Raw genomic sequence first — 12,610 nt, forward strand, 5'->3', positions numbered from 1 at the left:
GTTCATGCTCTGTCTCTCTCTGTCTCAAAAAAATAAATAAACGTTAAAAAAAAAAATTAAAAAAAAAAGAAATAAAAGATTCTCTATTAATGTGCTTAAATTTTGTGTATAATGTATAACACCATAACTATATCCATACACATTGTGTGTGTGTATTTGTCTATCTCTCCTTGCTAAGAATTTAAGGTCCAAAAGATCAAAGACTTACTTTGCTTTATTATCTTTAGTACTGAGATCATACCTGGTGCAGAGCAGACATGCCAATATTTGATGAAAGAATGAATTTACAAATAATTTTATTTTGTCAATTGATGACTAGCATTCCCTTGAATGTCAGAATTTAACCATTCTTCTATTTCTAGGTATTTTACTCATTTTCAGTTGTTCACTACTATAGACTAAGGTGAATAATTTATTGCCAAATCTTTGTTTACATCCTTTCCCAAACAACAACAAACTTCTACAAGTGGAAATGTATGGTGAAAGCATATGCAAACTTTGAAGGTGTTTCAAATGTTCTGCACAAGTGCTCTCCATTAGATCGAGCCTACCTAAACTAATCAGTAGTGTATAAGAATGCCTTCCTTGGGGGATTTTAATTTCTACTCTACCTAATCTGCCTCATTAAGTATTTAGAAGAATCAGAGATAACAAAACAATCACCTTCTACCTTTAATGATGTGGATGCCTGCTAAGCCATTGAGAGCGCAAACTAGTTGCCGATGTGCTTCTTCACACTCTGTTCCACATTTCTTCTGTAGAGATGTTAGCAGCTCTTCCATTGTCATGGTGCTAAAAGAAAAGGTAGATTGTTCCTGAAGAGAAAATCCTAAGTGCCAATATTACATCACATAAGATCAAGAGTATCAGTCTCTTACAGAGTCTTTGTATATCTTCGGGATCTTTCTTTCCACTTCCATTTTACCACTGTCACTTTCAACTCAATTGCCTCTTACTATTCTGGCAAGCATTCTATTACCTGATCCCATCCTCCTTTACTTTTTCCCAGTTAGGTCAATGGAGAAGGGAAGTAGAAAAATCTTCCCAAAATATGAAGTACCAACACGATATGTCTGAAACAGTATGGGTGTTAGAATATAAGATTAAGTCTGAATCTCTAGCATTATAATTTAATGAATCTCCATAAGCCTGAATTTTTTTTTTATCTGTAAAAAAAATGAGGATTCTTCAAGGATCAGATCAAATGCCATTTCTGCCAAAAGGCTGTCTAACGTTAACCATTTATATAGAAATTATTTCCATATTCTAACTGTCTACAGCCATGTATAAGTACCTCTTATGAAGTAGGTTTGCCTTATTTTATAGGAATCACTAATCTTTGTCATTTTCCTTATTTGTCTATAAACTGCTTAAAGGCAAAGACAAAAATATAATTCCTCTTTCTATACATTTTTAATAACACCTTATCTTTTTAACACCAGGTGCTAAAACAAAACAAAACAAATCAAAACAAAACAAAACAAAACATGCCAGTTGCTGAGTCACAGACTGATGAACAAACAATTTCTGGGATAACAGTGGACTAGATACTGTGGACACAAATTACAAAGAAAATATAGTAATCTAATTCAGTTAAGTCCCTGACGTAGCAACAAAAAATTAGAATAAGAACAAAAGCCTTTCATACCTGAAGTGCAGCAAAAAATACACAAAACAAAACAAAAAAACAGAATAAAACAATAAAACCCCCAAATAGTCCTAACTTTAAAAGAAATGTTTAAAACCATGAAAATAATTTTGAGAATGTGGCTCTCTTTCATAAATGGGGTTCATGCCAAAGGAAAACCGCACTGCTAAAAATAACTGACAACAGCTCATTTATAAGACCCTGAATGAAACTGGGGGCTAGAAAGCTAATAGCTTAAACACTGTCTATCACTAATATAGTGTCAATTGCAGTGTAAGGAAATTGAAAACAAAACCTTTTCTGGAGTGGCAAAAACTCCCCACGAACGGCCTGTGGGTGGCAGCAGGCCTGCCTGAGCCTCAGCAGTGGATACAGAATGGAGGTGACCGTCCTTCGGTCCAGGCTGCTGAGCTTCAGGGCCCAGTCAGAAATCTTCCTGAGCTTTACTACTGCATCCTGGCAGCACACTTCATGCTGGCGGTGATAGAAATGTCTTTCCACTGGAGAAAAGTGAAGCCAGTGGACTTCTTCTGTCTGAGGGGGTATCTGGATCTGTAGGGAGAAGAAAAAAGGGATTTCACCTGAAAATTTAACTTTCCATCCCAGCTCTCGCTTCCCTTTTCTTGTAATGTCCTTAATCAGTAAAAACTTATGCTACTGACTTGGTCAATCACATCTTTCTTTGCAGACCTCCATAGTATCTTGGCAATAAAGCTGTAGAGGAGCTGAGGATTCTTCCTGCAGTAAGGGCGATAGAGAAGTCGAACCCACCAGTGTTTGACACAGTAAGGTTCAATACCAAGAAAGACCACCAACCCAAAAAGATCTGAGAAGAAAAAAAAAAAAACAACACATTGAGAATAACTGTTTCTATATTTCTACATTACTATTTTGAATAACCACTTTCATAGATATTACACAGCACATAGTACTTTCCATGAATTAAAATGCAGATTGTATAGACTCTTGAATCTGAAAGTTAATTCCACTTTGACTTATGTTTGTTGATATTGCACTAGGTTTTGTGCTAGGAGCTAAAATGTGTAACCATTCCACAAACCTCGTATTTAAATTCAAAAGTCTGAAATTTCCATCAGAAGTAAAACTAGAAAATGACTCACTTGTGTGCACCTGATCAAGAGATACATAAGAAGAATCAGGCACTCTCATGAGACTACTGGATTTAAGGCTTGCTGGATTAGGAAAGAAGTCTGAATGACATAGGTGATATGAAGAATATTCACTGATCCAATATTCATTACATTTTTTGGACTAGTAATTCTACTTTTGGGAAATAAGACTAAAACCATAATAAAAAACTAGAGACAAGATTAATCCACACAGTGACATTCATGCCAACAACATATAGAATAAAAATGACTCAAATAAAGAAATGATTAAATAAATCATATAGTACTCCCCATAAGACAAAACCTTTCTTTTCCTTTTTTTTTTTTTCAAATTTTTATTTAAATTCTAGTTAGCAAAAAATACTCGTTTTAGGAGTGGAATTTAGTGATACACTTACGTATAACACCTGGTGTTCATTACAACAAGGGCCCTCCTTAATGTGCATCACTCATCTAGCCCATCTCCTCACCCACCTCCCTCCCTCCCTCGACCCTCAGTTTGTTCTCTATAGTTATGGTTTGCTTCAGCCCTTCCTTAGTTTCCCTCCTTCCCTTATGTTCATCTGTTTTGTTTCTCAAATTCCACATATGAGGGAAATCGTATGGTATTTAAGATAAAACTGATCTTCTTCTAATCCAACAGGCCTTGTGTTTGTTAGATTTACTTCGTTGTACTTGTATGTTTTATGATTGGGGAATCAATATTATAGTCCATGTTTTACTCACTTAACATTATACCTTATAGTGTTTGCATTTATGATGGATTTTTAAAACATGAAAAATTGCTTAGAATATAATGTTAAGTGAAAAAAAAGGTATAAAATTATGCATGCAGTATGAGGACAGACATGCAAACATTTATATAAAAAAGATTGGAATAGTGGTTATGTCTTTAAATGAAGATTATGGCTCAGTGTAATTTTTTAAATATTTTTCTGCATTAAACATGTTCACATTAGGCTATATTCTCTTTAGAAACCATGACTTTTTTTTTTTTTTCCAAAAACGTGATACCCCTACCCACAACATTTATTCTGAAGATGCCTAACAAATATTTAGGTTGAATTAAGTTACTTTTTGACACTTTCTGAGAGTCCATTAACATCTAAAAAGAAATACTGCCTACATGCAGATATCAATGGAGTTGTACTTCTGTTTAAACCAATCCAATTGCCTATGTGCTATCTCTTCTTTGAGGTCCCAAAAGTGCATCAAGCTCAACTTGCCAAAATCAAATTCATACTCTTTTTGCCCAAACATGCTTCTCCTCTAGTGTTATTCACCAGGAAATACAGTCACTGTACATGGAGTTATGCTACTTCGAAGTCCTGGCATCTCCCCATCACTGAATAAGCCTTATTAATTTTTTTCTTATCCACTTTTTTGCATTTCTTCAGGACAATCCTAGTTAAAACTCAGGGTGTCAGTATCAACTTGCCTAGATTCCTTATTGTAGCCAACTGAGATCCTAGTATCCACTCTGTCCCACTTCTAAACCATTCTCTACACTGCAAATAGATTGAATTTTTGAAATCCAAATCTAACCACGAGATGATACCTAACTACTTTGTTTAAATCTTTCTAATAGCTCCTACTATTCTTAAGAAAATAAACAAATAAAATTATTCATCATGGCCTACAGAGTCCTCCATGGTCTGATCTATATCCACCTATTCAATCTACTGGGTTTTCCAGTTTTCCAGCTCTCTGTATTCTAGCCACACTAATACCCTTCCATGCTCCTCCTGCCAGATCATCTTTGTATTTTCTGTTTCCTTTACGATAGAGAATTCTTCCCTATTTACTTAACTCATATTAATATTTCAGATCCTGGCTCAGCTGTCCCTTCCTTCGACATCCCTATTATGTGATGTCACAGAATGAGACATCTTTTCTGAAGCTTATTATAGTTTGAATTTTACATTTCTCTTATACATTAAAGTTACCTTGACTACAGTCTTAACATTTGTCTTAAGTACTTAATAAATACATCTTGCCTTCTAAAATGTAAGCTCAAGAAGGTCAGGAACCGAGTCTTTTTTTTTTTTTTTTTTTTTAATTATACTTCACAAAGAATAAATGAACCAATAAGTGTACTACAAAGTACTTAAGTAATTTAGAGTCAACACTTTCGAAGAAGCTAAAATGAATACACAAACATATAAATGGGAAATAAGAACAACAAAAGCAGCAGTGGAAGCAGCTACCACTCACTGAATATTTAATACCTTCCAGGTACCATGCTAAATGCTTTGCATACTTTATTATAACTAATCTTAAAACATCTTACTTTGCAAATAAGGAAAATAAAAATTTGAATGTTTATGTCATTTCTTTATGGACATACAACTGAAAAGTCAGTATGTCACCATGGTTCGTATATCCTGAAAACCAGTGCTTTGTATACTATACAAAGAAGTATATTACATAGACATGGAGTGGGGAGGATGGGAGGAGAGGGAGGCGTTCTTGCTACCTGGCTTTATTTCAGCCTGCCTGTAGAAACATACTAAAGGCCTCGCAAATTATGGAATGAAAACATCCTAGCCTCATGTCCTTGCTCAGTGTGTAGTCAACCTGGGATTCACAAGATCTCTGGTTGTTGCTAATTAATAAATCATCAAATCTGGTTTATCTCCATCAGTCTAGCACAGTGGTTCTCAATGGAGGTGGAGGTGGAGTGGTATGATTTTGTCCCCCAGGGGATAATAGGCAATGTCTAAAACACATTTGTGGGTGTCACAATTGCAGAAGTGCTACTGCCATCTAGTGGGAGAAGCTAAATATCCCAAGACGCATAGGACAGCTCCCAACAAAAAAGAACTATCCAGGCCCAAATGTCAATGGGGCCAAGGTTGAGTAATCCTGCTCTAACACCAAAAGAAAACCAATGAGACTTTCATTTTCAACTACAACATCGTGACTATGCATCTTTTCCTTCTCCTCTCTCTCTCTTGCTACGTTCTTTCTGTTTTCTACCTACCACTTTGGAGCTCTGAGTTCAGTTTAGACCTGCATCTACACTGCTCAGGAGGGCACAATGACTGTTCACCTTAGGACAATGGGACTACTCACCATCTATCCATTCTCATAAAAACAAAAACCATCCAATTCCATTTAAAAAGATGAATGCTTAAAACTACTAGGAGTGAAATATATGTACAATCACTTACGTAAGGATTTCAACAAAGGCTGAAAATACTTGTTCCTAAAAACAAGCAAGCTTTTCAAATATATGCAAAATGTGAAGAAACCATACATTACCCTCCAATCCTCTCTGTACTGGAGTGCCACTGATACACCAGCGATTAATCCCACTCAAGCGCTGAGCCATTTCTGCAGCCTAATGAGAAAGAAATATGCAATAAAAAGAGAAGGAAAAAAAGGCAGGGGAAATTAGGAATGTTTACTCCTGAGAATAGCCCATGAAAAGCTATGCTTCAGGTGAGGCACACTCTCTCTTATTCACAGTTATCACACTCAAAGTTGAAGGTCATATTCAATAGGCCATCTTCTAGTACAGTGGTTCTCATTAGCAGAAGGCTGCCATGAGCCCTCCCCAAAAGAGGAAGAATAGTTCAGTATGTATAGAATGAAAAGGCTCCCTGAATGACTGAGACATCCCCAACGCCACCCATCCTTAAGATGTGAACCAATACACTAACAGATAAGATTCATAAATTGAGTGCAGATTACAAGCTGGCCAAAGAAAATGGAATAAAGACATATGAACAAAGGCTAAATCAAACTCTATCTTCTAAAGTAGTATTTTCTGTTATGGTATGATCTCTCCAACAAAAAGGTCAACTTTGGCCCAAAGTTATCAGAGCCTACACGATGAACTTTCCACTTAGCAGAAATGCTAGCAGAAGTCCCTAAACAGAGTTTACTTTGATCTGCATCACACATAAATTGCCATCTTATTCAAATACATATGGGCATTGCATATAAAGCAGTAATTCCTACAGTACCAAAATAACTCCTGAGGGTTATGTAGTTCAGAGCACAAGAGAAAAGCAAATTACTATGTTTAACAACAAACTTTTGGCCAATGTCAACACTGTAGGTTAATTACACTTAGATTATTAATATTTTTATGGACAACTTCCTCAATCTCTTTCCTCTTTTTACTCCCCAGCCCTCAGAAGATTCTGCAGAAATTCTCACTTTTACAGCAGGACATTCAACCATCTGGGCTTCATCAAGGCAGATCCTCCACCACTCCACAGCAACTAGGGGGCTGGGAATGGCCATATAGCGCTTCTGGTTCCGTAAACGACGCCCATCCTCACTGTTGCTATGTGGGATATCTACATAGTTAAGTTCTGAACGAAGGACATCATAGGTAATGATAACTATATCCTGTTCAGCCAAAAAGTGAGGCTGTAAAAAACCATCTTTCTTCACTCCTTGATATACCTAGGAAACAATCACAGACACAGTTACTGCAGAAAGGCTCATTAAAGATAATGGAAATATTCATTCTTACACCCTTACTGAGTTCTTTCCATTGTTTAGTTTATAAACTTTTTTTTTTTTTTCAACGTTTATTTATTTTTGGGACAGAGAGAGACAGAGCATGAACGGGGGAGGGGCAGAGAGAGAGGGAGACACAGAATCGGAAACAGGCTCCAGGCTCTGAGCCATTAGCCCAGAGCCTGACGCGGGGCTCGAACTCACGGACCGCGAGATCGTGACCTGGCTGAAGTCGGACGCTTAACCGACTGCGCCACCCAGGCGCCCCTCCATTGTTTAGTTTAGTACAAAACATGCTATGAGATACACTCCATGTGTATCTAGACTCACGTGTCTAGATACGTGTCTAGAGAAAGCCACGTTAGGGTAGAAGACCGGTAACATAAGCATCATGAAGGGAAATGTAAGAGAAGTGAAAATGATAGCACAGTGGAAAGACCAATGCTATGGCTGAGAAGGTAAATTCAGAGGAGTTAAAATTTGAGCTGGCTCTTAAAGAACATTTAGGAGTTCTCACAGGTGGAGAAAGGGGAAAAGGACTTAAGGGTACGTAGGTAGGTAGATACAAAAGCACAGAGGTATGAAGAAGTAGAACAAGAAGAGCTATAATTTCCTGAGAATGCCTTTTATATTTCAGACACTATGCTGCACTTTATCTCCTATCTTCAGCAACAATCTCATTAGTGGTTATTTTTATTCCTATCACACACATAAGAAACATGAAGTGACTTGCTCAGAACTTGCAGAGCCTAGATTCAAATCAAGGTTTATCTACCCAACAAAACTGAGCTCCTCAATGGCCAAGAGGAGGTTTCACTTATTACTGTGTTCTCTCTCCCTGTCTATGGTAGTAGATGAAATATTGAACACCTTAAATAACATTTGTATGGAAAGAAGGAAGGAAGAACAAAGGGAGTGAAGAATACTAACATTACTCAACAAAATGGATTTAGAGGGAACATACCTCAACATAGTAAAGGCCATATATGACAAACCCACAGCTAACATCGTACTCAACAGTGAAAAACTGAAAGCTTTCCCTATAGGGTCAAGAACAAGATAAGGATGTCTACTCTCACCACTTTTATGCAACGTAGTTGAATAGTCCTAGCTGCAACAATCAGATAAGAAAAATAAATAAAAGGTACCCAAATTGGTAAGAAAAACCTGTCACTATTACCAAATGACATAATAGTATATAAAGAAAACCCTAAATATTCTACCTAAAAACTATCAGAATCAGTAGTGAATTTAGTAAAGTTGTAGGACATAACATTAATGTACAGAAATCTGTTATACTTCTATACACTAATAAAAAAGAGAAATTAGGAAAATCATCCCATTTACAGTTATACCAAAAAGAATAAAATACCTAGGAATAAATTTAACCAAGGAAGTGAAAGACCTATACTCTGAAAACTGTAAGAAATTGGTGACAGAAATTGAAGATGACAAATAGAAAGATAAACCATGCTCATGAACTGGAGAAACTAATATTGCTAAAATGTCCATAGAACCCAAAGTAGTCTACAGATTCAATGCAATCCCTATCAATACCATTAGCAATTTTTCATAGAACGAGAACATATATTCCTAAAATTGGTATGGAACCACTGAAGATCTTGAATAGCCAAAGCCATCTTAAGAAGAACAGAACTGGAAATATCACAATCCCAGATATCAAGATACACTACAAAGCCTGTACTAATCAAGTATATGGCACTAGTACAAAAATAGATACACAGATCTATGGAACAGGATAGAGTCCAGAAATAAACCGATGCTTATATAGTTAATTAATCTACGACAAAGAAGGCAAGAATGTACAGTGGAGAAAAGATAACAAATGGTGCTGGGAAAACTGGACAACTATATGCTAAAGAATAAAAATGAGCCACTTTCTTACACCATACAAAAATTAACTCAAAATGGAATAAAAGTCTAAATGTGAGATCCTAAGCCATAAAATTCCTAAAAGAAAACATAGGCAGTCAACTTTCAGATGCTGGCCTTAGCCAAATATTTACAGATATGTCTCCTTGGGCAAAGGAAACAAAAACAGAAGTAAACTGCTAGGACCAGTGAAAATAAAAAGATTTTGCATAGCAAAGAACACCATCAAAATTAAAAGGCCATCTAGTAGATGGGAAAAGATATTTGCAAGTGATCTATCCATTTAGGGGATATTAGCCAATATTCAAAATATATAAAGAACTTACAGAGCTCAACACCAAAAAAAAAAAAAAAAAAAATCGATTAAAAAATGGGGATTTTTTTAAGAAGACAAACAGATGGCCGACAGACACATAAAAAAATGCTCACCAGCACTAATGACAAATGCAAATCAAACCACAGTGATATATCACCTCACACCAGTTAGCATGGCTAGTATCAAAAAGACAAAAACAAGTGTTGGTGAGGATGCGGAAAAAAGGAAACTCTGATGTACCGTTTGTGGGATTGTAAACTGATGCAACCACTGTGGAGAACAGTATGGAAGTTCCCAAAAACATTAAAAATAGAAATACTATATGATCCAATAATTCCACTACTGAGTATTTACCCAAAGAAAATGGAAATGCTAACTCAAAAATATAGTCACCCATTTTTACTGCAGCATTATTTACAACAGCCAAGTTATGGAAGCAACCTGTGTCCACTGATAGATGATGGATAAAAAAAAATGTGGTATATATAAACAGTGGAATATTAGTTCAAAAAAGAATGAGATCTTGTCATTTGTGACAACATGGATGAACCTAGAGGCATTATGCTAAATGAAAGATGTCAGACAGAGAAAGATAAATCCCATATGATTCCACTTATATGTGGAACCCTAAAAAAACCAACCAACCAACCAAACATAAAACATAAAACAGTATCATAAATACAGAGAACAAATGGTGGTTGCCAGAGGGGACAGAATTGAGGGGGTGGGTGCGTGAAATAGGTGAAGGGGATTAAGAAATACAGACTTCTAGTTATAAGATAAATAAGTCACAAGGATGAAAAGTACAGCATAGGTAGTCAATAATACTGTCCTAACATTGCATGATAACAGATGGTAACTACACTTGTCTTGGTGAGCATAGCATGATGTACAGAATTGTCGATTCGTTGTTATACACCTGAAATTAAGATAACATTGTATGCCAACTATACTTCAATTAAAAACAAAATACTAACATTAGTAAGTTACAATGAACTATGTGCCAGCACTTTATCAATTCATTTAACCTTCACAGTAAGTCTATGAAGGGGTATTAATTTTAGAACTTAGCACAGTTCCTGGCACGTTACAGGTGCTCAATAAATATTTGCTGAATGAGTAAATTCTTATTTTACAGATAATGTAACTGAGGCCTCAAAGGATGACTCTGGATCTAAGAGGTAGAGATGAGACAGGCAGCTACTATTACACAATGCTGCCTTTCTGAGAGTGTAAATGTGTATATGAAGTCTTTTTCATTTACATGATGGATTTTTTCAAAAGCTTCCATATCTTTTAACTCAAAGCGCTTTAACTTCTAAACTTCTGATGTCAGAAAAGAATACAGAGTCTACTGTTTCATTTCCCATTCTCAATTTCCTCTTCAAATTCTGATTTCATAACTATCTTATTAATTTTTGGAATAAACAACGAAGTGATAAAGGTTGTAAAAATTAGCACAGGGAAGCAAAAATTGGGATTTTCCTATTCATTTAAAGAGTCCAAACTGCCTTACCAAGACTCGAAGAGATGATGACCTCACATGCCTGTTGATTTCATCCACCCACTGATGACAAATGGAACTGGGCGAGATGATCAGAGTTGCTCGTGTTGATACTGGCTCCATTGCAACAAGGCAATGGGGGCAGTAAAAAGGCTTAATCTTCAGATTCTTCTCTTCATAATTCACACATTTTGCATGTTGCCATAGGTGGCATTTCAGGCACTGAACACGAGGTTTACGGTCTACCTGATCAAGCTCACCACATATGCACTCAAAGCGATAATCTGAGGAATTACAGGGACTCCCGATATTAGATTGTGGCACATCACCGTCGGTAGGGTTTAAAGATTCAGCTTGGTCCTTTGCTCCACGTTCTTCCTTGATTTCAAAGATACATGTACTTTTAGATGTGGTAACATCAGTAATTCCAGAGTCACTGGTAGCTGGACAGTGATCTTGTGAACTGAGATTGATATTAGGCTGACCTTTTCCCTTTTTTGTGGATAGAACAGGCTTTTTCTTGAATTTACTACGATTTTTCCGAGGCTTATAGTAATAATAATAAGGATCATCATCATCATCAGATGTGTTTGATGGCAAGTATTCAGAATCTGTGTCTTTGTTCCCTGATTTTCTGGATTCTTTCTGAATTTTCCTTGGACTCCCTATTGCCTATGAAAAATATTATTTAATTAATTTATATCAATATAATTACAATACTGAAATTAAATCCCCAACCTTATTTATAGCTTTCCATAAAAATCCAATAGCCACTCTTGCTACCATTTTCCCACTAGAAGAATCACTCCTGATCACTGGCTTTCAATCTGCCCTCTGTAAGAAGCCTCTCTGTGGTCTACAGGTCTAAAAAGGAAGGCTCTACTATTGTATAAGTAAAAGCTGAAGAGAATAAAAATTAGATAGGAAGCTCCTAATATTTTGACATTAACCTCTTATAATTCATATTTTGTCTAAATCAATAAAAGACTAATAGTTTATAATACATAAATATACAAACTCGAGCAATTAACATATCAAGTACGAAAATACAGCATTTAAAGAAAGTGAAAATCTACTAGTTACTGCAGTTAGCAAATAAACTCCTTCTTTCTTTCTGCTTTCTACCTGTACCCCTCCTGAAATTATTTACTGGATAACAATTCTGTGCCAGGCATAGTGTTAGATGCTGGCAATACAAATATGAGGAATATTTAGTTCCTGGTCTCCACGAGGTCTATTGGAAAAGAAAGAACAATAAAAAGTGAAACAATGGTACAAGAATGCCTAAGAGGAGAACAAAACAGACAGGGGCTGGGATGGGGAGGTAGGTGCCAGCATGAGCTTCCTAGAAGTGATGTCAGACCTGAGGTTGAACAGAGGAGCTGGGACACTTGCCATGAATGGCACTAATTGAAGATTTTCCTTTTTTGGTGACAGAAGGATTATTAGAAGCATAGAAGTTCATTGCAGCTTTCTACCCTGGCTGGGGAAAAATGTTGGGAGACTCCCTATTCCAGAAAATGAACTTTTTTATCTGTCATTTCCTTCACAGTAGATAAGCTAGTAGCTCCACACTTTGATTTACTGTCATTAGTCTTTACTGGATTAATTGATTGATTTTAAAGTCTATTTATTTATTTTAA

The 12,610-nt window shown here is 36.2% G+C and overlaps 1 protein-coding gene across 3 annotated transcripts in view; it reads right to left on the bottom strand.

Moving 5' to 3' along the window:
• SHPRH (SNF2 histone linker PHD RING helicase) overlaps positions 1-12,610 on the bottom strand; it is a 97,030-nt gene that overhangs the window by 63,862 nt on the left and 20,558 nt on the right. For all 3 annotated transcript variants that reach the window (XM_030316530.1, XM_030316531.1, XM_030316532.1), the window contains exons 9-14: positions 10,980-11,639; positions 6,946-7,197; positions 6,043-6,121; positions 2,311-2,474; positions 1,944-2,200; positions 671-792 (exon numbers count right to left, since the gene is read on the bottom strand). In XM_030316530.1, coding sequence (XP_030172390.1) covers positions 671-792; positions 1,944-2,200; positions 2,311-2,474; positions 6,043-6,121; positions 6,946-7,197; positions 10,980-11,639 — 1,534 coding nt within the window. The remainder of the gene's footprint in view (positions 1-670; positions 793-1,943; positions 2,201-2,310; positions 2,475-6,042; positions 6,122-6,945; positions 7,198-10,979; positions 11,640-12,610) is intronic.

The sequence above is a fragment of the Lynx canadensis genome, chromosome B2 (genome assembly GCF_007474595.2).
Source record: "Lynx canadensis isolate LIC74 chromosome B2, mLynCan4.pri.v2, whole genome shotgun sequence".
In the NCBI taxonomy this organism is placed as follows: domain Eukaryota; kingdom Metazoa; phylum Chordata; class Mammalia; order Carnivora; family Felidae; genus Lynx; species Lynx canadensis.